Source organism: Populus euphratica, unplaced genomic scaffold (assembly GCF_000495115.2).
Source record: "Populus euphratica unplaced genomic scaffold, PopEup_1.0 scaffold67.1, whole genome shotgun sequence".
Classification (NCBI taxonomy): Eukaryota; Viridiplantae; Streptophyta; class Magnoliopsida; order Malpighiales; family Salicaceae; genus Populus; species Populus euphratica.
The window spans coordinates 229,493-255,048 of NW_011499914.1; the positions used below are offsets into that span (position 1 = coordinate 229,493).

Consider the following 25,556-nt stretch of genomic DNA (forward strand, 5'->3'; position numbering starts at 1 on the left):
TTGTTGTTATTGTTATTGTTGTATTATTATTATTATTTATAATTTATACAATTAATCTCCATGTGGTTCAACCTCGGTCTTGCCGGGTTATTTATTACTTCGACACTCTTGCACTTGGGAGAAGACATCAATCTTTTGGTCATGTCACTATTTAAAAGCTAGCATGCATTAATAGGCTTTTGTCACAATATATAGATAAGATATTTAACTGCACAAGATCGCCAATGATCCATGGACTGCTAACATTAATAATGTATGGCGTTGGGTTTCATCGACTCCTACTCAGCTTCTCCTAGGAACCTAAAGTCCTGGAAATCATCACACTCAGGAGAGGTACAACCATATTTATATGCTGATTCTAATGGAAGTGGACGTGCTTACATGTCAGGTCTTTATCCAATAATAGACTTTTAACTAATTTGATTGAGTATATTAGTCAAAATTTCTAAAGGTGTCCAACATATTATATTTGTTTGACTATTAAGTGTCTTTACTTATGCATCTTCCAGATTATTGAAATTCTAACTTTCAAAGATGGCCTAAAAAGATGCATGCATACTTGAAGTTGTACGCTCTCCCCTTGATCTTTTTTGTTTTATAGTAATCGAGAATATTATAGATAAAGTGTCCATGCTAAAAAGATAAGGACTACAAGATAAGAAAGATTACAGAAGAGAACAAAAAAAAATAAAGAAGGCGAGGCGATGATATCCCTAATGAGTGTAAAAGCTAGCATGCATTAATAGGCTTTTGTCACAATATATAGATAAGATATGTCACTATTTAAAATCTAGCATGCATCAGTAGGCTTTTGTCACAATATATAGATAAGATATTTAACTGCACAGGATCGCCAATGATCCATGGACTGCTAACATTAATAATGTATGGCGTTGGGTTTCATCGACTCCTACTCAGCTTCTTCTAGGAACCTAAAGTCCTGGAAATCATCACACTCAGGAGAGGTACAACCATATTTATATGCTGATTCTAATGGAAGTGGACGTGCTTACATGCCAGGTCTTTATCCAATAATAGACTTTTAACTAATTTGATTGAGTATATTAGTCAAAATTTCTAAAGGTGTCCAACATATTATATTTTTTTGACTGCTAAGTGTCTTTACTTATGCATCTTCCAGATTATTGAAATTCTAATTTTCAAAGATGGCTTAGAAAGATGCATGCATACTTGAAGTTGTACGCTCTCCCCTTGATCTTTTTTGTTTTATAGTAATCGAGAATATTATAGATAAAGTGTCCATGCTAAAAAGATAAGGACTACAAGATAAGAAAGATTACAGAAGAGAACAAAAAAAAATAAAGAAGGCGAGGCGATGATATCCCTAATGAGTTAGTCTAGTTCATGATATATTCAAGATTTCTAAAAAGATCAGAGCCTGTGTAGCTATAATTTTTAACAAAGGGCTCCAACCAAAAGGCCAATCGATGAAACGCGAGGCCAAAAGTCACATCCTAATTTGAAGTTTTGGACTTCAAGATTAGATGGTTGTGTGCTATCCAAATTGACTAGTACAATCTTTTTATAGAGAATGGTAATGGCCTAACGCTAAAATTTTCTTTTTACAATGCAAAATCATTCCTAAAGGTTACGATTTGGGTTTTTCGACATACAATATAAACATATAAACCAACTAAAGAGTTTACCCTAGAGAGACTATGATGTAGGACAAAGTTAGAAAAGATGATGTATAGTTTTAATCTCCTTACAATGAAAAGGGAAAAGAGATTCCTCATAATTGATGATTCTCCTCTCAGTTAAGAAGCCTTTTATACTGATATTACCATTTAGAAGAAGCCATATAAACACATCTATTTTTAAAGGTGTAAACCTTTTCAAAAACAGAGTAAGGGAGTGATGATTTTCTAAAATAGTAAGATCATAAAAAAGATGACATCTTGCAAAAATTGTGTAAATGCTAGAGTTGTGAAATTTCCATATCTTGTTATCTTCACTATCAAAAAAGACTAAGCCACGTTCCACTTCTACTATTAAGCTCTCTCGTATGCAGAGCTCTCAGGATTAAAGGGGTCTTCTTCAAGATAAATTGACCAAAGTATCAATTGAGTTATGAACTTCTACAAGGCTTGATGATTGCTGTAAGGAGAGGTTGTAAAGCCTGGGAAACATGAACTAGAGAGGGGCTGTGGAGCCTAGCTAGGAATCAATCCAGAACCTAATGTTTCTCTTATCGCCCACTCTGAACCCGACATTTGATTGAAGAAAAGTGGTTATGTTATGATTTAAAAAGATTGCGGATACCATGTTACACTAAGTTGGAGATAAAGAACCTGCAAACACAGGAATATCATTTTCAAAATGAGGAGATACTTTTGTAGGATAACTTCTTGCCAACCTCCTGCCACTCTTTAGTCAAGGTTCCAAAGCTATTTAAATAGCAAAGCTAAATTTTTGTTATGAATAGATCCTAGCCTAAGACCTCCAAGGGGTTTACTTTTGATTACTTTATGCCAAGCAACCTTACACATACCATGTGAATTTTTTTGAGGTAACCTTCTAGAGAAAATAACTGTTAATGGAGGAAATGGATTTTGTAATGTCTTTTGGCATAGGAAAAACAAATACGTAGTATAGAGGTAGAGAGCTTAAGATTGATTTAATTAGACATATCCTCCCAGCCATGCTTAGAAATTCCTTTTCTATTTATTGAGCTTTGCTCTGATTGTGGATAATACCGATTTCCAAGTGGAGAGCCTATTTGGATTAACACCAAGAGGCAACCTAAGGTATCTTACTAGTAAAGTGTCACTGCGATAAAAAAATATTTTAGCTAGACCTAAAGTGTATTTATTATCCAACTTGATTCATATAAGTGAGCTTTTATAGAAATTAACTTTCAATCCTGAAATGATCTCAAACCAACTTAAGATTCTTTTGGTATGCAGAAGAGAGAAGTAATCATTTGGCAGGAAAATTAAAGTGTCATCTGCATATTACAAATGAGTTACGTGTTATCCTAGAGAAGTCTGCAAGCCTTTGAAGTAACCCGAATCCAATGTCTTATTGAATAAGATATTAGGTCCTGAACTGCTATGTCAAAAAGGAAAGGAGAAAGGAGGTCCCCTTGCCTGAGACCCCTCTTCATACTGAATTCTCTGTTAGGGGAGCCGTTAATCAAGATTGCCAATTAAAAAGTGGATATACATTCAAAAATCAATTTCCTTCAATGAGAGCCAAAACCTATATATCCCATAATATTATCAGCATGCTCCCACAAAATCGAGTTGAAGGCCTTATGAAAATCTACCTTTACCAAAAACCCATGGTTCCTTTTGTTTCAAATACCATAGACAATCTCATTTGCTATCATGAACCCATTTAGAATCTGATGCCTGGTAATGAAAACAAACTGGTTTACATTGATCATATCTAACAGAATGCTCAGAGCCTAATGGATAAGAGTTTTGCCACTATTTTATACAACCTATGTATCAAGCTAATCAGCCGAAATTGGGAGAATTTACTTGCCCTCTTAGTCTTCGGGATCGAAGTCATAAAGGATGAGTTAATCCCCTTTGGTAATTTACCTGTTCTGAAACATTCTTTGACCATCACAAAAATGTCTGAGTGGATAAGTCTCCATACATGTTTATAAAAAGAGAAGGTGAACTCACCAGGACCGAAAGCTTTTGAACCATCACATGCCTAAACATCTTGCTTTACTTTATCTAGTAAAGGCGATATTTCTAACCAAATTGATCTTGCTTTTAAAATTTTAAAGAACCCCAAGCTTTCCATTTTAATTCTTCTGTATTTTAGCTTGGCAAACAAGGTTGAGAAGACGTTGACAATACCCTCTTTGATGTCATTTAGAGAGACTAAAATATGCCATTTTGCTCAATCTTACTAATATGGTTGCGACATTCCTCAAGCTTGCTGAAAGGTGTAAGAAACAAGTGTTTTTATCCCCTATTTTGCACCAATTTTCACAGGATTTCTGCCTCTAAATATCCTCAACCTTCTTGTTATTCTTTTAAAGCTTAGAGTTTAGATTTTGAGCCTTGTTTTTTTAGTCTTAAATAGAAGGCGCACCTCACTTAAATCTTCAATGGTTATGATGCAGTTCTGAACGTCTGTAAGTTTTGAGTTTTGAATGCAGTTCTGAATGTCTGTAAGTTTTGAGTTTTGAGATGCAGTTCTGAACGTCTGTAAGTTTTGAGTTTTGATTACCAAAAGTGGATTTGTTCCACTATCTCAACCTTTTCGCTAGAGTTCCTAGTTTCTTTACTAATCTATAGTCACCTGAAAATTCCTTATAGCTATTAGACCAGAAGACCTCAAAATCAGTAGAGAAGAAAGGGTGTAACAACTGTCGTATGTGTGCGACATCACAACGATCGTCCAACATCCAGGAAAAAATTAAAATGGTGTATCTCTGGAAAATATGGAGAGAAAACGAATCCATGTGTCTCTCAACAGAAAAAAATTTGAATGAGAGTCGTCACCTAATATTTTGGTCACCAGAAACCCCAATTGGTCTAAGAGATCGGGTAAGAAGACTGATTGCGTAAATGGAAGGTATTAGCAAATTGGTCTAAGAGATCGGGTACGAAGACTGGTTGCATAAATGGAAGGTATTAGCACCCAAATACACCTTACCTAAGGTAAATTGCATTGTTTTGTCTGATAAAATCTAAATTCTTGTTTTGTGGTTTTTAATTGTTGGTCTGTTTAAGGTTCAAGACAAGTCCTTTTTAGTAAGAAGGTTCTTATTTTAAAATGTTATTGAACCTAACCGTTCTATTATAAAAATAATAATTAAATATCCAGAATACGCATTACGTATAATGTCATACCCTGGATACTAAGCGACAAATAAAATAAATTTTTGTTATTTTTGAAATTTTAGCCAATGTTCTCTTGATTTTAATAATATGGTTATTAAAGTTAAAATACATACTAAAATATTGTTTTTGGTGTATGAAAAATACAATATAATTTTTTTGTTTTGAAACACTTGACTGTATGCACAAAAATTTTGAAGCACTTGACTGTATGCACAAAAATATTTTTTTACAAGTTTTGACGAAAACCGGGTATTTATAATACTAGGTTTGTAGTTTTACGATATAAACTACTGTCCGACATTAGTTAAAATTACATAAAATATGCAAAAAAATTATAAAATAAATATTTTTGATTTTTTAAAATAAAAAAAATAAAAAACTGAACTGGGCCAGACCAGGCCCAGCCCATCTATTGTGGGCTGGGCTGATGTCCCAGCCCAGGCCTAATTGGGTTGGTTACCATGCATCAGCACAGTAACCAGCCCAGGCTGCATTTTTGCATTTTTTCTTGTTTTGCTTCTAGTATCCCTTGTGTTTTCCTTTACCATTTCTGACGATGCCTGCTGGCTGCGCTGAGAGCTTGAAGGGGGTGGTAGACGGACCTGTGTATCACTGGCCTCTTTATCCATGAATACATGGTAAGAGGTTATATCTTTATTATTATCAGCAGTTGACTTAATAATAGGGGATGAGCCAGTGTTCTTCAGAGATGTGTTTATGTAAGAATCAAATACAAAAGTGGCCATTAACTCAGGTATAATATCTGATATGCCATCGTGAGCCAAAACAGGTCTTTCTCTCATCACTTTCTTCCCTTTTCTATATGAAGCTTTAGTGCCAAGTCTTCTGGTTTGTCTGAACTTTTTTTTTTTCTTTCCTTTAGTTCCATTTCCACTACTTATTAGGGTTCTACCAGGTCATGTTTGAAAAAGAAGTTCTGCAATTGGTTTTTTTCTAAATTCAAGGTTCTCATTGTTTTAGAGAAGGGCCTTGAAACCTGGACCAAAGAATTGCTAAGCCTGGTTGCACATGGGTTTATAGCCTTGTTCCTTTGACTTGAGAGCTTGAATGGCCTGTGATGCCTATTTTAACAAGGCCCACTCTTGTATTTGAATCTGCTTAGACATCTGTGCTGCTATCACTGTCAGCTGCCTCTTGCGTGTTTTGCTTTAACTTGTCATAGGGTGGCACTGCAGAGGCCGGCTGATATGTAGTAGCGTGCAGTTGCTAATCTTCCGTCTGGAGGTTATTTGTTTCCTTAGTTTCAGGAAAAAGACAAAAGATTTGAAAATAATGTCCGAATGGTCCAGGTTGTTTGTTGATCCAGTGTGCCCTTGACAGAGGATGAGAGAGAAATCTCTCTCCGAATCCGCCTTTTGTGGCTATGTTAAAGTAATATCCGTTGCACAACGGCCATCGCCATTGTCAGTGGATTTTGCGCCCGCTGCCATAACCTCGTCTGAAGCTGCAAATTCGCTGTATGAGTCTTCATTTAATGTTTGAGTGCCTGGTGCATCCATTGAATGTTTGATTGTGGTAAGCAGGGGACTAAAATCTGGCTTCATTTCCATGATTAAGATTTCAAATTCGTCGCCATCTAGAACCAGCAAAACACGTTCATTTAAAGTCACAAAAGAGGTTGTACTCAGCAATACTTTCACTCTCGTGAGAGAGCCTTGGCTCACACTGGTAATGTCGTATCCAACCATGTTCCCTGCGTCCTCAACAATTGATTCAATAAATTTGTGGTTCCAGCCTATCAGAGGTAGTCCTAGTATAGACACCAACACAAATCTGTCTATAGCTTTAGCTCTCTTTTTCCATGGTTTCAGAAGAGAGTAGGATGTTTTCAATACAGAGGATCCATTTTCCAGCTCTTTCTCCATAGATTCTCTATTTGTAAAGGTGATGACTGCCTGGCTTGCTCCCAGAAAATGAAAGCCAACTACCTGCTTGACATTTTTTAGAACCATATGCTCAAGGTGAGCATAGTACACGTCCGTGGCTATATATCCCACTAAACTTCTCAAAAGCCATTCCTTGTCATCGGGAACAGACTCATACACCAACGTCTTCTTTGGATGCTTTGTAACAGAAGAGCTTCAGCAAAGGTCCGAGTGTCCCTGAAGGTGAGTTTGGGCATGGTTTTAGGTTTTGGTCGTATAGCATGGTCTGGTTTTTTTCCATCTGAAGGTGTTTGATATCTGACTGGCGAATTTTGTATGAATAGAACCAGATAAGGTTCAAGCTGTCACAAAGGTCTGATTCTCTTAACGTGGACAGGAACGAAACAAAACCAAACCGTGTCCCCTCGCGATGTTTTTTTTCCTGGAGACAAATAGATTGGTGACAAGACTAATCTTTGAGAACGTCTTTTTGAGGTCATGGTAATCTAGCCATGCTGGGAAACGTTCATAAAAAAACTTAGAAGGGGCAGATCGCGGGAGGGTTGTGTTAGAAGGAGGTTTGTTATTCAGGACGTTTCTTGTGTGGTGCACATAAGTTCTCGATAGGTTTAGTGTAACAGGGGCAAGGGAAGGTTGTTGTAGGTGTTGAGGAAGGGGGGGTGAGGATCAGTGAACTAGAAGGTTGTGTTCGCAGGTGTTTGAGAGGCTAGATTATTCAGATTAGGTTTGAATAAGGTTGCGAGGGTCTGGTTTGCAGGGGTGAGGGAAGGCTTTTTGGTTGGGAGCATTTTGGCTGCTGTTGAACTACTATATTTTGTTGGAACTCTTGTCTTGATTATCTGATATAGTTCCGAGTGTCCCCTCTATCTCTTTTGATTATCTGATCTAGGATTATAATCGCATTTTTTACAAAGCTCCTTGTAGAATAACATGGGGCAAATGATTTACTTTCCTTTACCTATCATTCCGAAATTGCTAAGCTTCTGATATAGGATTTTATATATATATATATATATATATATATATATATATTCGATTCATTTCGAGAGAAGGAAATCATTCCGAAATAGAGTTATTAGTCACAAGTTTTAGAAATTTTCAAGATTTTTAATCCTTGAGTTGTTTTTAGTTATTCGTTAAAGCTTTAGTTTAATTCCTTTTAGATTATTAGAACTTTTCTCTCAATTTGGTTTTAAAATATCACCCTAGAATTAGTGAAGTTCCAAAAGCTTTTTACTTGTTTCTTCAATCAAAGACTTGGTTTGATACCCTACTTCCTTATACTTAGCTTGTTTAATTTTTACTTGAGAATATGTTTTTGTAGTGAAAAATCCAATACATTAATATATTTTTTATCCAACAAAAGGATGCCGTTGCCAATCTTTGATTCAAGATAGAAGTATAAATTATTACTTTTTCTTATTTCTAGGGTTTACGGTTTTTTTTTTTTTGAAAAAAGTGAAGAGATAAAGGAAAAGTCGTCAAAAGCCAAAAGAGAGAAATAGCCCGACATCAAAATAAGCATGCAATGCGTTATTAATTGGTGGCCAACTTTGGCAATATTGCTGCTTGATTCAATTATTTTAATTTATTCTCTATTAATCTAAGTATATTTGCTAACGAGATTCTATAATTTCTGGCATTAAATTAAACTACGAATCTCCAAATCTTTAGCGAAACCTATTTGAGAAAAGGGAAAAAAAAATGTATGTCTTGAAGACAAGAAATGGAGCTCGCTATTAACTACAGGGAAGATTGAAGAACACCTGTTTCAACCCAACATTTCCTACTATTCGATCAAGCAAACATCAGCACAGTAGCATATATAATATAAGAGAAAGCAAAGGAATCCATTGTAAGAAGGAATAATGATTTTTTTATTAATTGATCAATAATATTCGTACAAATGTGAATAACCTGAGCACGTTTCCTAAATTATTGCAATCATAATCCTAAACCTATCTGGATATGTACAGTTCCCGTTTTCCAGTCCCAATGGAACAAAAAAACAAAATAAACAAAGTTACGTTTTCATGGCTGCACCAGAACGTCATGCTCAGTACCAGTGGAGGTTTCTTGCCAACAACTCTCGTTTCAGCACCTTCAAATGCCCTATCTGATTTCGATCCAAAGCACCATGTCGGGGCACTGCCATGCCGATCTTATCAGCCAATAGAATCAAGGATAATGATTTTGGAGGATGGTTGAAAACGTGCAAATCAAATGATTCTGATATTATTATCTTCGTTAATGCGTCGGCAGCAAAGTTGCCTTCCCTGTGAGTATGCTGAAGGAAGCAATTCCATTCCCGACTAACATAGCTTTGACATTCCAATATCACGGCCTCAATCTGATTCTTGGGTTGACGGGTTAGTTGATTGCGAATTCTGTTGACCACGCTCTCCGAATCAGATTCCACGATAACCCTCTTAAGCCCTTTATCCCAAGCCAACTTTAATGCTTCTCGGACAGCCAGCAACTCAGCTTCAAGAGCCCTTTATCCCAAGCCAACTTCAATGCTTCTCGGACAGCCAGCAACTCAGCTTCAAAGGCAGATCCAGATTTGACTCTGGAAGAGAAACCGAACAGCCATATTCCATGTTCATCTCTGCAGATCCCGGCAATTGACGATTTTGAACAGTTATATTTATAACTTGCGTCAGTGTTGAGTTTGACAAACCCTAGAGGGGGTTTTTTCCAGTGAATGCCAGTGTTTGTGGTGGGAAAGAAGAGAGGAGGTGGAGGACAGTAGAGAGGAGGAGGACGCACCAAGATATGGTTTGGTGGGGGAAAAGGGATGAATGAAAATGGCGGCGGTGGGGGAAGAAAGAAGGGGTTCATCCTCACGAACAAGATTGAAACAAGATGGGAGAAAGCCACAGATTTACAAGGAAAAACTTAAGGCGAAGAAAGAAAATCAGAGTGGAGAAGTTGGAGTTCAAAACTGTAAAGGATTGGAGTAAATATAGACGCAAACATTTCAGTTAATCCTTAACTTGTACGGATATTGGAGTAAATATAGATATAAAGATTTCAGTTATCCTTAATTTGTACGGACTAGGGTTGTACTTAAGAAAGCAAGGCGGTGTCTTTTTTTTCAATGCATGATTATAGAAAATCAAAGAGAAGTTTCCATAATGTATAATTTGCAAGAACTTCAAAATCCTTGATGGCAGATGCAAGCATGGCCATCTCATAAAGAATCTCACACGTTCACCTATCCCATGATTTTGCTTCATATGGAGAAGGATTATGTTTGGCGGTGTTATACATTCAACTCACGTAATTTGCCTTCCACAGTACTCTCCATTTTATTTTCTGAAAACTTCTTTTATCCTACTTGATGCGGGACAAATAATAAAATCCAAGTCAAGATGAAAGTGGACGATTCAAATAAGTTTTCCAACAAAAATAAACATAAATTTTAATCAACTAGTATATCATGTTGTTCACAAGCTCATTTTACAGGCCTAGTTCATGTAAAGTTAGCACTTGGCATGCTAGTGCTAGCCGAGGTTGGGATGATGCATAAGTGAAACTAGGGATTCTGCTGTTTCATATTTTATTTTTTTGTAATAATTATTTTTGGATTTTGTTAATTAAGTTTTATAATTTTATCTTGCTTATATTTTGATAACTAAGTTGGTTTTAGCTCATATTTAAAAAAATCTTGTATATTATTTTTCATTAGATTAAAAAGTTAAAAATTATTGATGTTCAGAAATTTATCAAACCAGATTTCCTGTACAATTTAGAACCATAACTTTAGTTATGGATATACGCTGTGTCAATACTTCATTCATAACAAGATGATCAATGCCTAGAAACTCATCGAATTAGCAAGAAAATGGAAGAAGGTGGCTGATACAAGGTCAAAAAAATAAAAAATAAAATTCAAATTTCCTCAAACAGGCGCAAACAGTTGTAACATAACATCTGCAACTGAGAAGGGCTATTTTACAGTGAAATTGTGAGAGCTACTCAAATTGGCTTCAGAGGAGTTCGTACTGCCGAACAACAGACCTTCACATTTCCTAGCAATGGAGAGCTTATCAAACATATAATTGCTTTGATAAATTAGTATTGATGCCTATAGCTAACAGTCGCTGTTTATTATCTTCAGATCTCCATCATAAAAAACCAGGCCATCATTGACCAATCTGCAGCTCTTGAAGAGAAGCAAGAGTAAGATTTCTAAAACATTCAAACAAGTGGACATGATTAGATTATATCTGAAACTAATACCAAAAATCATGCGTGGTTTGTTTGTAATTTCAAATTTTTTGATTGTTTTAGAAAATCATAATTTCTAAGAAAAATAACAAACAATAATCCTTTCTAAAATAACATAATACTTTTTTTAAATAATGTAATAATATTTGCTGTGAAATCTTGGTAATTTTTTAAGATATTGACATGTACACAATATCTTGTCAATTAGCATGTTTTTTTTTTGGTGAAATTTATTGAATTTAAATTTATTTATTACATTTTATTTTTTTTGTTTGTGTAAATTGTAACTTTACTCATAAAGTAATCCACAATCATTGTGAAAAAAAATAAAATTTATTGACAAATAAAATTATATATATAAACCAAGTTTTTATGAGTATATCTTTATTAAAAAAATATTGGATCAAGGAAGATTTACAAGAATAAATTTTTAGGAAAAAAAGCACTCTCCAATAAAGATACATTGCTAGAACCAACACGTTGTCAAGCCCTGACAATATTGGGTTTGGCACTAGCCAAACTTAGATTTGAATGGGCTTGGCAATGTGCTAAACCCTGAGAACACTGAATCTAGCGTTAAATTCATTGTAAGAAAAAATAATGATTTTTTTATTATTTGATCAACAATATTCATATTAATATGAATTATTTGTGCAAGTTTCCTAAAATATTACAACAATTTAAAATTATAATTCTAGACATTAATTAATCTTTTAAATTTACAACCCATTAAATCCAAAAGCGGATCAAACAAAATATCATAAGGTAAACATATCATACTTATATTTAATTAATAAATTTAATTTAACCATAAAACAAAATTTCTTTTTAAAAAAGTTAAATCTAACAAAGAATGACAATTAAAAAGATCCAGAATAACTTCAGTTATTTTTAAAATTAGTAAAAAAAATCCTAAAAAACAAATAAAAAAATTAATGAAACTCAATATCTAATTCAATCAAATGCTAAAGAACAAAACTGAAAAATCATTAGCTTAATAAAAAAATAAAATGAACTTAAATGAATCTTCTAATCCTAAATTAACCTTTTAAATTTGCAATATGTTAAATCCAAGACTTGAGCTCAATCAAGAAGTATTTTTGACTTATAGAAAAAGAAACGCGGTAGTATCTATCCATAATTATATCAATATCTCAACCATGTTAGTTTGTAGGGTTTAGGGTAACTTTCAGTTGCCAACTAATTAAAGTTTCTTTATTACCTTTATAAAGACCACATTCTTGCAGCTCTTACTGTCTATAATCAAACTATAGTTTTTCTCTTTAATGATGCATGTAGAGCGGAAGACATTGTTATGCCTCAAATCGTTATCTGAATCACCCTTGAGAGTTAACAAATTTTTTTCTAATCACAACGGTTGTATTGTCATCTCTATATAGAACAACACCCTTATCATTGTTTGAATCATTTTATTGTAAGTGAAATTTATGAGCTCTTACTCTACTATCAAATTCTTTCTCAAATGATTCTCTAGTTTGCTACATTCGCTAATATGAGAATATAGTGTCCCACCTCACCACATTTGAAACAACGAAGTCTAAAGCCAGAACCTTACCGTATTGCCTATTGAATTTATTGATTTGTCATAGTCTGGTTGGTGGTCTGTCTTGGATTATTATTGTGTTCTTTGTTATTCTGTTCTCCCCTAAAATTTCTACTAACAGTCCTATCAACTTGCTTCTTCTCCACCGTTAGAGCTCTCTGGTACGCTTATGAAACTGTTTATAAGGCTTAAAGATGCAGTACATCCTAAATAGATTGACGTAGACCACTAAGATATCCTACCAATAGTTGCTCCTTTATTTCTGCCAAATTATTCTTAGAAGCTAGTTGGTAAAACTCATCAATGTATAGTTATTGATAGATTTACCTCCTTGTTTCAGTATGTGGAGTCTCTGCTATAGAGTTTGGGAGTAGCTAAAAGGAATAAATTTTCTCTTATATTCTTTGTTTTCTTATCCTAATCTTTTCCTTGTTTCTCTCAGTTCTTCTTTAACTCCTTCTACCAAGAAGATGCCCTGTCCTTTAATTTTATTGAAATCAATTTAAATCACATATGTTACTAAAAATCCTCTCAATCTCGCTCAACCAATCTATGAATTATTTTGCATATAAAGTCAATGAAAACTCGGGAGTTTTGGCATAAAAGCCAAAATGCCAAGATTTGTTATCTTCTTGCTTAAAGGGTTGTCTCCTCTAAATTCAACTCTGACTTTTAGTACTGGCCAGAGACCTTTGGTCACTCTCCTATTCCTACTCATACCGCTTATGATCTCATAGGTCCCTCTCCTCTAGCCTATGAGTTAATATACTTTAGCATGTCTTGGATGACGAGCTCTTAGACATTCCTTTCTCAAAGGGGGCTCTTCATCCCCTTCTTGGCCACACCTTACTCCATGACCTTTTCCCGTGTTTTGTTAGCGCAAATAATAGAAAACAAATTCTCTTTCACAGGATTACAGCTTATAGCATGTAATAAATCTGGGATCGTTTGGGTTTGATACCAACTAATATAGGTGAAAGTTAAATACAATAATTAAACAAAGAACACAAAATATTTTATTAGATGAAATGAGCTCCAATGTGAGCCTCAAATTCATAAGTTTATTTTTTCTAAAATAACGATAATCAAATTTGTCTCCTTAGGAGGTTTATAAAGCCATAAATAGGCCAAAAACCCTACCTCAACTAGAAAACAAAAACAAATATTAGAAATTATAAAAGAAAGAAACATAAAATCTAAAATAAGAAGGAAATCTAAAAATAAGAAGGAAAATCACATAAACTATCAAACCGAGGGGTTTCTGCAAAATTTTTGATGTCTAAAGATCTGATGGTCTGCATAGCAATGCAACAACTACTGTGGGAAAACTATTTTTAAAAACTCCTATAAAAATATGAGCGTGATCTAACAATGGAATGAAAGATTATGGTCCTTTTGAGTCGCTATTTTGGTTTGGTGCGACTAGACCTCCTTTTGGGTTTTGATCTATCTTACTAGTCCATAAATATAACTTCTAATCATCCACATAATTTGTTTAAAGTAAATTCTTATTTGATTATAGCAGACTCACACTTGACTGCTCAGAACCACTTATTTTCACAAGCTTGACTACTTTTAGAGAACGATATAAATCATGTCCTGAAACCTCACCTAATAGCTTAAGCTTTTGAGTTGAGATGGTTCTTTGACACAGTATCAGAGCCTTAATGATTAAGCGGTCACGAGTTTGAATCTAACCATCTTCATTTATTTGATAAAAATTTAAGCACAAGGTAATGTAGGTCTGTACAAGTTTCAAGCCCAAAGGATTTTCACTTGAGGGGGTGTGTTAAAAAATAATATAAATCATATTCTGGAATCTCACCTAATAGTTTAAGTTTCTAGGTTGAAATGGCTCTTTAACAATTACATAGTTTGTTGATGAGAAAGATCTTTTCTTTTTTAATATTAAAGGCAACTGTAAGATGTAGCAGGGAGATTTTTTATATATATAAATATGGCTCATTAAGGACAACAAAAAAAAAAATTCAAACAGTACGTTTTGATGATTATCAATTTGTTAATATAATAGTTAACATCTCTCAACAAATAGTTTCAATCTGTTATTGGTTCGAGGCATGACTGAAAGACTATCCTTTCAGGACCACCGTTTAAAATCAACAAATAGTTTCAATATGTTATTGGTTCGAGGCATGACTGAAAGACATGAAAAATACAACTAGAAGTTAAATTCTGTGTTTGTATGAGATAGACATATATATTTGCCTGCTTGTTCTGTTTCAGGAATACATGTTGCATGAATTCTTGCCTGTGGACCACATACAAAATGCTTTCAGGGAGAATTTAACCATACAAATAGTATTTCTCACTCTCTTAACATGAGTTTTAGAGCTATATATATATTTACTCCTCATTTTTATGAACTTGAAACATCCAACGCTAATTATTGTCATTCTTTTAATATCACTTCACATAACAAGCTATTACAAGCTTCATTTCAGCTGGAACAAGATGAAGGTCACTATCGTTGCTGGGGCACGGGAATTTCTTTTAGAAATTGGCTTACAAGATCCTGTTCTTGATATCAAAAGAAGGATTCAACAACTCGTGGGTGTGCCTGTGGCAGCACAAATTCTTGCTGTATCAGGTTGGGAGTTGGTTGATGGACTAGACATGGAAGACTATCCCATTGTCATTGATGGCACAAGAATTGAACTCACCATCAAACCAATGATGCCAGCATTTAGCAGCTACTGTGGTAAGATTCAAATCATAGTGAAATTTTCAGCAAGACAGATTAATATAGAGGTTGACAGAACAGATACGGTGCGTAGCCTGAAGGAAAAAATCCACATTTTTGATGGCACGCCAATCAAAAGGATGTCTCTTTTCTTTTCTGGGGTGGAGCTTGATGAAGATTTTCGCAACCTCAGCGAGTATGGAATACATGAATTCTCTGAGATCGTTGTGTTCCTCAAAACCATGACTCGAATAAGGGATGATCCTCCCTCAAGAAAGCTAAGTATAGTGGTGCAAACTTCATCTTGTTTGCTCAATGCAGCATGCATTCCTTTGGAAATGAAAGACTCAAGCACTGTTAATGATATGAGGCAACTTCTTTTGAGCAGAAAAATCCTCCCTCAAGACGATTATTTGTTTATACACAAGCAAAGGATCATGCGTGACAGTTGCAGCCTCAGGTGGCACGGTGTTGATAATGGTGATTCCCTTTATGTGTTCAAGGGAACAGTAAGTCGTAGTGGATACTGAGTTGCTAGAAGTTCTGCAATTATGGTTGCAAAACTAAGTCCAAGTAGAGATTTCTTAGCTTCTGTTTTCTAATAAGTTTGTTACAACCTGAGGACTGTCCCTTACAATTATCTCTTTATTAACATAAATCTTGACCATTAATAAGCATGGTGTGAATGCTATGATTTATATTAAAATTAATGTCATGATTTGCTTGGGCTTTGATAACAATTGGATCATAGCCAATTAAGGAGATTTAATATCAGGCCTGAGTAAAATAACAGCAAATTTTACGATATTCACGGAATAATTACTCATAATTACTTCCAATCGAGAGATAAATACCAGATTTGATTTTCTTTTTCATCATTTATCTATATTTTTAAAATGTTACTATTCATACTTTATTATAAAATTTTCCGCAAAATAACACAAAGGGGAGGGCGGGTTGGTGATTCTCAAGAACATCTCAACGTATAAAATAAAAGTAGTGTAAATTTGAGATTGCTGTCGGAAACGAAACCCAAAGTGAAATTTAATTGCTTTATTGATAGAAATGGATAGCTATCATCTCTAATACAACATACTTTGGAAAGGAAAAAAAAAAGCTTATGATCCTATTAAGAACGTGTTGCTATCATTAGTTCATATATATAATAGTTTATCCTTCAAACTCTTATGCCATACTATTAAGTATTTTCTTCCACCTACCTGACCAGAAACATAAAGACTGTCAAATTCCTTCTCCTTTTCGCATCGATTCGAAAACTATGCCTGTTCTAAGTAAGAATGAGGCTAGGAATGAGAAGAAGATTCATCCGTATCCAGCGGATCAAAGAAGAGGTAGATATGAGATCCATCTTGAACCCCACAATCAACTAAAGATGCCCCATCTCCTTCTTCAATATTTATCAAATGATTTTGTTTGTTCTTGAGAAACAGGATCAAACGATCTTGAGGTAGCTTTTGCTGGGCTTCAATCTCTTTCTTAAGATCAGCAACCGTAGCATCATCGTCCACTTGAATGTAGAAAAGGGTTCCTGTCAAAATCTCCACCACCACCCTCATTTTAAAAGCCAAATCTTTTTGCTCATCTCTGACCTACTTAATCTCATCCGAGAGGAGAGGATCGGGCAACCTTGTATGACATGAAAGGTGTTCACGTTTGCTGCATTGTGCAAGTTAGTTTGCACTATGTAGCATGCTTATGCTATGAGTTTGAATGAAATATCATATGCCTACAAGCATGGGATTCTGCATATTGAATTGGGCATGCTACACAGTGCAAGTTCAGTAGGTTTTATCACAAGGAAAATCTCGTGAAATCTATAGTGGGATTTGTTATTAACTATGTATAGAAAACTAGAAATGATAAATCTGGATTCAGTGCTCGCCATTGTAATTTATGATAGTAGACGTAAGTACAACAAGTTAGGTTTTAAATTTATTTTGTATAGGTTATTTGAGTTTTGATAAATTTTAAAATTATTAATTTTAAAATCTGTAAAATTAGTTGAAATATACAAACCTGATTTAAACACTCATTGATAAAAAAAAAAAATAATAGTCTCGATTTGAAATCCTACTTAATTACTGTTTTATCCACCGATTTATAACCATGTTAATGTGGTAGGTGAGAGGCATGATAGCAGGTCATGAAAGCTGAACAAGGAAATATTACTACATTAATGCAGGTAAATAGGAGACATCGTATGATAATTAACAAAATCAAGCCTTCGATGGCAGTTATTGGTTACCCATTCCAGGTCCAGCGATCTCTTAAGAGCTCTCAGCTCTGAGCCCTCGAGCTTCTCCAATGTCAAGATCGATGATAAGGATAGTTGGATTTGTTCAAGGGAACAGTAAGTCACATTTGAAGACTGGGTTGCTGGAAGTTCTAGGTCATTTTGTATTAGCCTTGTGGGTTTTTAAATTTTTTTATTTAACTTTTTTTAGATTTAATTTTTTTAATTTTATTTTTTAATATGTGGTTTTTAGTCCATGTATTTGGGTTTTATTATCATAGGCCCAAGATTTATTTTTATAGGTCCTTTAGATTTATTTTTATATATTTTTTGTTTTTTTTATAATTTTATTTTTTTGGTCCTTTAGATTTTTTTTATATTTTTTGTTTTTTTTTAATTTTAATTTTATTATTTATAACATGAAATGTTTTTTTAATTTTATCATTTAATATTAAATTTATAGTAAATTGTTTTTATTTTTTTCCCATGTAATAAAACAAAAAAATTAATTAAATTCTATAAAACCTAAGTAAATTTTTTTTATTTTTTTCATATAATAAAATAAAAAAAATTAATTAAATTCTATAAAACCTAGAATCCAAATTGCGGGTTGATGAGAGTGGATATGGCCTATTATTTTTTTTGGTTTTTTATTTTTTTTTAAATCTACCTAATCAACAAGATTACATTAATATAATTTTTATATAATTTAATTTAAATCAAATTGCGGGTTGATGAGAGTGGACATGGCCTATTATTTTTTTTGGTTTTTTTTTTAAAATCTATCCAATCAACAAGATTATATTAAAATAATTTCTATGTAATTTAATTTAAAACGTGTTTAATCATAAAATAAGGTCAGAAAGTTTATTGTGTATAATCATAAAATAAGGTCAGAAAGTTTATTCATAAAAAGTTTTTAACGGCTTAAATATTATTTTTTTTTACTTCCAAGAATTTTAGACCCAACCCAGAGCAAAAGCGCTGGCAATTATAAACTAGTGATTGCCATATGGGAATTTTCTTCTTCAGGGTATTAGCTTTAACTTATGGAGACCAATATTAACTTAAAAATCTTACTATTTCCTGAAGGTTAGGATGACTATTGCAGCTTATTATTCAAGAAAGGCTTTGATTTTCAATCTTCAATAGGCACATCTGTACGTGTACGTGGTGAACAAGTATGAATCATGGGGGAAATTATTAAAGAGCATATGTTTTCAACATTTGTACGTGGTGAACAAGTATGAATCAAGGGGGAAATTATTAAAGAGCATATGTTTTCATTTATTTGATTTTCTGTCTATAAATATTCTTTCTTCTGTCATCATAATTTTGACAGCATGAAATAATATTGTAAATGTGAGGACTTATATTGTTAAATCATTAGTAATAGTCAGGCATGAATATGACTAAAGACATTTAGAATATAGCTAAAGTTATTTGATTGTTAGGAATGGAATTACAAGAATAGAAAAATAAACGGGGGAAACAGAATGATTATGTAGAGATTTGCGTTTGCAGTTATGAAAAACAAGATAGCATGAGGCATTGCACCGTCCATGTTTCATCATAGTATCGAACCACTGCCCATGTTTCATCATAGTATCGAACCAGACTTGGAGATAGACTCGAGAAATAACATGGGTCATTAGCCATGGCATTAGATGAATTGAGGTCAACTATTTTTATTAAAACAGTATTAGCTTTGTTGTTGTTTTTATTGGGGTAATTTGACCAGGTTTAGATCAAATTTGATATGGTTAATTTAGTCTCTAAAACCCCGGTCAGATCAACTAGGTTCTATTAAATCAATATCTTGTATGGTTCAACTAGATCAGCAACTGTGGCATTATTATCCAGTTGAATGTAGAAGAGGATACCTGTCAAAATTTCCATCACCAACCTCATTGTATAAAGCATAAGGTTTTTGTTCATCCCTGATCAGTCCCATTCAAGAGAGAAAAAGAAAGAGAGAAAGACCCAGACAGCCATGTATTGCTTGAAATCTGTTCACCCAGACAGCCATGTTACGATTTTGAACTTTGACTGTATATGACATGCCTGTGTACATGTCAGCAAGCAAAAACAAAAACAAAAGAAATCAAATTTTAGGGCATCGAAATCATAAAGGAGATTCGGCATGCAGACAAGATATTAGTCAAGCAAGTAAATTTTATGATAGGGGAAATCTAGAATAATCCAAAATGTAATTTAGTATTAATGATCATGAGCGGAACCAGTAATTTTCACCCATGTGGTGTTTCAACCGATGATACTCCATCGTAAAATACGTAAAGGGATGATATGAGTTCGAGTCTTACCTTGTTACATTAAGACCATAAGATCAGAAAATAAAAATAAAACGTAGATTCATTATGCATTTTCTTAAGCAACTGATTTTAGACAAATTACTTGTGTGGTAGCATGATTTCCATTTACAAAATTTGAACATAGAAATATAACGTCAATAATATAAAAAAGGAGCGAGCATGTATAGTGTTGTTGTGCATCTATTTGTATTTAAAAACGAATCTCTTCATCTTTACACCAATCTTAAATTTCAGGGGATTGAATCAGCAAACTGCAAGCTAACCAGCCCCTTAACATATGTTCTAAGGACACGAGTTAGCCAAGGCCTTAATTTTAATAGAAAATCAAATACTGTAACTGGTCCACCAGCTATGTTCCTCACTCCATATTGTTTGTGATCTAATACTGAAATTTTTTAGCTACTAGCATTCCAATCGATTTTTGTATCACTCAAACCTATTTGTCACTACTATAAGCACAATATAAGCATCCAGATCCTTACGTTTTTGAGGCTCATAAATCATCAGAACGAATATCTTGATGTCAACTCAACTTTAGATTCAATCAAAAGACATCATCTTGAAACAGGTGCTGATAAACCCTGAATTTTCATCATGCAAGAATACTTTGGTGGTACAATAATGCCAGTCTTCGTGCATAGATCCACCACTGCTGGTGCATGTCCGTAAAAATCTCGCCCTTCATTCACAAGAACAGGAGGATCTTGAGGCCGCCGCCACCACACAATCTTTGGAGGCACTAAATCATCAACTTCTGCCTTCTTCCAGAAGTGCTTCCCATGCCAACTCTCAAACTTAAATACCCCACAAAGGCGAGCCTTGTGTCCAGATGGTCCAATATGAACTTCAGAACAATGCTTGCAAACTTTGGATGGATAAACCAACAACAACCTTTGCACACCTGATCTAAGCTTCTCCCATGCATCGAGAATTTCTTTGGCTGTATGCATCAAATGGCTAGGTGAGAAAGGCTCACCTCCATCAATATGACCAATCCCCCCGTCCAAATCCAACATGCCAGGGTGGAGATTCTCATCATCAATATTGGCACCTGCCTGCCTGCATAACTCCACAACCGCAGGAACACGATCAAAATCAAACCTTTGGTTATGTTCGATAACATCTTGGAACATGTTATGTAAGCGAAATGTCTCTACTGGCACCAGTATATCATTTAAACCCCCAGGGATCCATTCATGAACCCGCTTTCTACCACAACGCTTGTAACCATAACAAGTCTGAATCAAATGACCCTTCTCACCAATATATACTTCAGGACAGAACCTACAAAACACAATTTTTTTCAATCATAATAACAAACCAATCAAACAAGAACATTTGGTGATTGAAAAAGACAACAAAATCATTCTTTTTACCTTAAACACACTAAAATCCAAAATGTGCATCAAATTTTAGCAACTTACTTGCAAGCCAGGACCGGAAAAACTTCCATAAGAGTGGAAACACCTTGAATAAGAAGCTTTCTTTTTTCAAGAACCTCTCGGGCAACCGGGACCATTCCTTTCACCGGATAATCCTTGGCACGGTTTTGAATCCTCTTTAGTATCATGGGCCTTAGCTTCTTAAAGTCGACTCTTGAACTATAAAATCTCGAATGCATAAAATAGGTTTTACTGAATTCTTCCACAAGATTCTCCCATAGTTTCTTCGTGAAAGCCATTTCTAACCTGCTTCAGGAAAGGAAAAAATTAAAAAAGCATTTCATCAAACATTTGGTGAGCATAAACTAAAACCCAAGTACAACCTACAAAACTAATCATACAGACAAAACTGAAACACCACAGATCACAAATCAATCCAAATAACCCAACAAATAAAAAAAACCCGAAAAATCACTGAAAAAGGAGATAACTTTGATAAATAAATAAATAAACGGCAATACCCAGATGGACTTTTTGAATCGAATTTAGCATATTGAAATTGAAATTGTAAGAGAATTTAACAAGACATATTGAAAGATGGGTTAGTGGGAACGCACTCTGAAGCAACAAAGGCAATGCTAAGGTGATTACACCATGTGCCCTGCTAGTTCAAAAATCTGAAACGGCGTGCCATGCATTCGTAGCCCAGTTGTTTGAGGCCTATAGCCATTGAGGCTATAGCTACTTGTTTTTCGTTTTGTTGGGGTGCTATAGCCCCTGAATGATTTCTCATAAAAATAACATTTTCTCATTTAAATTTATAAAAATAAAAAATAAAAGAGTGAAAGGTAAGTTATATTTTGAAATTTTATAATTATTTTAATCAATAGAATGCAAATCGTTTCTGCAGAAGATATCCAGACACATTTTTTTCTCTTTGGATAAAAAGATTCATTTTCTATCATTTTAATATTTATTGTTTACATATTAAACCAAGCCAAGAAGCAGCAACCTTTTATTTTCTTCTCGGATTTCACCTTGGCATCTCTAATATTTACTTCAACCGCAACTTCTTAATGGTGAGCAGGGCACGACTGTAGCTGGACTGGCTCGAATTGAACTAGGGATGTGAAAGGGCTTGCTGAGGATTAACAAATTGATGCAAATTAATGCTTTTCTTTCTGTCAAGGTGCTGTGAAAGTTACATCAAGAGAACCGGTTTGGGCACAACAAGCTTCATCGGTTCATATGGGAGAATGAATAAAAACGCTCCACCCTATACAAAATACAAAGGTGAGGGTGGAGTCAACTCGGTGATTTGTTTATCGAAACCTGATTCCGGTTGGTTTTTACTTTAAAACGATGTCATTTTTATTTTTTAAATCATAACTTGTGAGGTAACCCTCGAGTTAAGTCTTGTAACTACAAATTTATAGGCATGTAAAGATCTTAAAAACTATTGCATACTGGCTTGTCTTCTTCCTGAACTTGTCATTGTTGGGATCACTGCTGTGACATAACTTGGTCTTCGGGCCTTCATTAAATTTTTTACCAGACATTTTCCAATCATTCAATTGCTTGTCTACACACGAGTCATGACCTAGTCCCACCTGGTCAGCTCCTGCCCTCAAACAAAGATTATTACACAAGTGAGCAGAAGCAAGCTTATCCAGTGATACCTAACAATCCAACTAGCCCACCAAACAGAGGATGTATATGCTTAATTGAAAAATGTTCTTGTGTTGAAAATCTTAATTCTTCTATGCTGTACTTTCAACTGCAATTTCAAACGCATTTATACTTTGGTTTTCTGTCTTAGACGGTTGGTGTGGAGTAATAAACACTCAAGTCATTGTCCCTAGTATTTGTATTAGCCTAAAAACGTACAAACATCTTTAAGACTTTTGTCCAAAGCTTAAGTAGCCTATAAATTAAAAGAATCTGCTGCTAATCTTGACATTTCTCACTGTGTTCTTTAAGTTAGTTCCCGTCCATGCCAACGATTTTCCACTTCAATTTCGGATCCCCTTTTCTCCGCTGCCATGTTTTTCTCTTGCATGACCGATGCTTGTTTAGTAATGCGCGACATGGCATGATATTATTATTACTTTTACATTAATATATTAAAATTGTTAAAGATAAACAATTAAAAATATATTAATTCAATGTTTTTTTAATCAAAAAATAATTTGAAAAAAGGGGCTGAACCACAAGTCAAAACACATCCTAAATCTTTACTCTTGTTTCAAACCAAATTCTCTTCAAGTAGAATACCCTATTTAATTTGAATGATTGCTGGAAAAACAAGAAAAAAAAAATACTTGTATCTTTGTTTTAGACATGTTTTTGTGAGTGAAAATGACAACCTCAGATTGTGAAAAAACATGCAAAGTGACACCTAGTGGAATTATCTGATAACGTTTTTGATGAAAACCCAGCAGACTCCAAGAAGTTCAAGATACTTGACACTGATTTAGAAAGGTTTTCAAACTACTTTCAGGCTTTGGCCAATGATTTTGACGCCATGGGTTTAAGTTAATGGCTGGTCTGTTTATCATGGAATTTAAGCAAAAACCAAGGCAAAGGCATCATAAAAAATCATTTAAGTTATTTATTTATGAAAATAATTTAATATATTTGTTCAGGTACCAACCGACGGTTAAATGTTCAACTACCTATCAAAGTTGGACTGGGAACACATACTTCCCTTCAACTACCATTCTCCCACACCACCGCCCATTCTTCTCCATCCATTAATGACCACCTTTTGAGGTGAGGAATCTTTGTGGCCTCCCTCTATTAATACTCCACTTATCAAATCCCTTAAATTTCACACTCAGTCAGCTTCCATAGACTCAAGATTAGAAATTTCTGTTCATCATAAGTTTCTTTCAACTTAATTATGGCTGACTTGGATCACTCCTCTAGTGATGACCACTCTGTTGATTCTAGAGGTAATTAATTTTAAAAAATCTTGCCTTGTTGACTGCTGGTTTTACTCTCTCTCTTTTTTTTTTCTCAACTTGCTTGGATCATCTGTCTTCTGTTTTCTATGTTTATTTTGGAGGTACCCATTTGAAAGTAATGGTTTTTTTTTTTTTTTAAATCATGGGCCTATTAGGATTTGAGAATTGGGCTCTTTTATGCTGCATTATTCTCTTGTTTGATGGCTAATTTCTGCTTAATTTGTGTTTTGCTTTCTGGGTTTTTTTGGTTGTCAGTACGAGATTGAAAATTTCTAGTCCTCCTGCTTTACTCGGCATTTTTTATTTGAAGCCATCAATTGAAAACAAAAGATTGATTTTTCTTGTGTGTTGCAGAGGAAACCAGCCAAGATTCTAAGCTTGAATTCTCAGAAGATGAGGAAACTCTTATCACCAGGATGTACAATCTGTTTGGTGAGAGGTAGGCTTAAACTCTACTCCCCCTTGTCTTCTATTTACTACTGTTTTAGCTTTGATTGAGAAAGTCCTAATCTTTTTAGGTGGCCCTTAATTGCTGGGAGGATTCCAGGAAGAACAGCAGAAGAAATTGAGAAGTACTGGACTTCAAGATACTCTACGAGTCAGTAAATCAGGGGTGTCCAAGATGATTGCCCTATCTGATGTACTAGAGTAGCAAAATTTTGGGTGGCTTTTTAGCTTTCTTCTAAGAGTCTGCAATATGGGTGGGTTTAGGTTGTGATCAAGATATTTGTACAATTGTTGCTTCTTCAATGTGGTAATGGTGAGTTAATTAATGCTTAAATTATATAATGAAGTCTGCTTATGGTAAAAATGGTGGGAAATTCTTACATCTATTAATTAGATCAGACACGACACTGTACATAATTTCTGTGGCGGTGAAATGAAACATTCAATCTATAAGCTTGAGATTGTCTGCAGAACGATATTGCATCAAGAATTTCCAACAACCTCTCATATGTTATCTATGCCAGGATCTATGAGATGGGATTGGCCATAAAGGTGTATTATGAGATCTTAAACTCTTAAATTTAGCCAACATTTTTGCCTTGGAACATCAATTTTGTTGCCACTTTAAACTCAGGGGATCTACTGCAACACAAAATATGAAAATGGCATGTGTTCTTGGTTAGAATGATACTAAAAAAAAAAAGAAGCAGGGATGGCTCTGGCTCTGGCACAGGGCAGAGTTGTAAACCAGTGATCCAAGAAGCTGATTTTATTATTCAATAATTCGTGTACTTGCTTTTGTGGAATTTTGGAGCTCAATGTTTCCTGTCAATTGTCATATTCATTATTAAAATTTGGTTTTATTATGCCTTGCAAAGAATTGTAGATCAATAATAGCCTGAGAAATCACTTTATATTACATTAAGCAAGTGGCAACTCT

At 34.4% G+C, this 25,556-nt stretch overlaps 4 protein-coding genes across 9 annotated transcripts; 2 read left to right on the forward strand and 2 right to left on the reverse strand.

Moving 5' to 3' along the window:
• Positions 1 to 8,792: 8,792 nt before the first annotated feature.
• LOC105134437 (uncharacterized) lies at positions 8,793 to 9,329 on the reverse strand. Its single transcript, XM_011038843.1, has 2 exons — positions 9,319 to 9,329; positions 8,793 to 9,231 (listed from the first exon to the last, which is right to left on the reverse strand). The coding sequence occupies exons 1-2, from the start codon at positions 9,327 to 9,329 to the stop codon at positions 8,793 to 8,795; spliced, it is 450 nt and encodes a 149-aa protein (XP_011037145.1).
• A 5,676-nt stretch (positions 9,330 to 15,005) lies between these two features.
• On the forward strand, positions 15,006 to 15,764 carry LOC105134338 (Ubiquitin-like superfamily protein). Its single transcript, XM_011038707.1, has one exon. It carries the CDS (start codon positions 15,006 to 15,008, stop codon positions 15,762 to 15,764), a length of 759 nt encoding a protein of 252 aa, XP_011037009.1.
• Positions 15,765 to 16,697: 933 nt separating this feature from the next.
• APO4 (APO RNA-binding protein (DUF794)) lies at positions 16,698 to 22,014 on the reverse strand. Of its 6 annotated transcripts, none has more exons than XR_843964.1 (5): positions 21,821 to 22,014; positions 21,246 to 21,509; positions 20,355 to 21,105; positions 19,322 to 19,552; positions 16,698 to 16,730 (listed from the first exon to the last, which is right to left on the reverse strand). XR_843964.1 is itself a non-coding variant. In XM_011038708.1 (3 exons), exons 2-3 carry the CDS (start codon positions 21,500 to 21,502, stop codon positions 20,376 to 20,378), a joined length of 987 nt encoding a protein of 328 aa, XP_011037010.1. In that variant the 5' UTR covers positions 21,503 to 21,509; positions 21,821 to 22,014; the 3' UTR covers positions 19,982 to 20,375. The 6 variants fall into 6 exon arrangements, 4 of the variants coding, with proteins under 4 accessions (XP_011037010.1, XP_011037011.1, XP_011037012.1 ...); XR_843963.1 differs by having other exon boundaries at positions 20,304 to 21,105; XM_011038708.1 differs by lacking the exons at positions 16,698 to 16,730; positions 19,322 to 19,552 and having other exon boundaries at positions 19,982 to 21,105.
• A 1,890-nt stretch (positions 22,015 to 23,904) lies between these two features.
• Positions 23,905 to 24,980, forward strand: LOC105134341 (transcription factor CPC-like). The gene is made up of 3 exons (XM_011038713.1): positions 23,905 to 24,157; positions 24,524 to 24,608; positions 24,688 to 24,980. Exons 1-3 carry the CDS (start codon positions 24,106 to 24,108, stop codon positions 24,773 to 24,775), a joined length of 225 nt encoding a protein of 74 aa, XP_011037015.1. The 5' UTR covers positions 23,905 to 24,105; the 3' UTR covers positions 24,776 to 24,980.
• Positions 24,981 to 25,556: the final 576 nt, after the last annotated feature.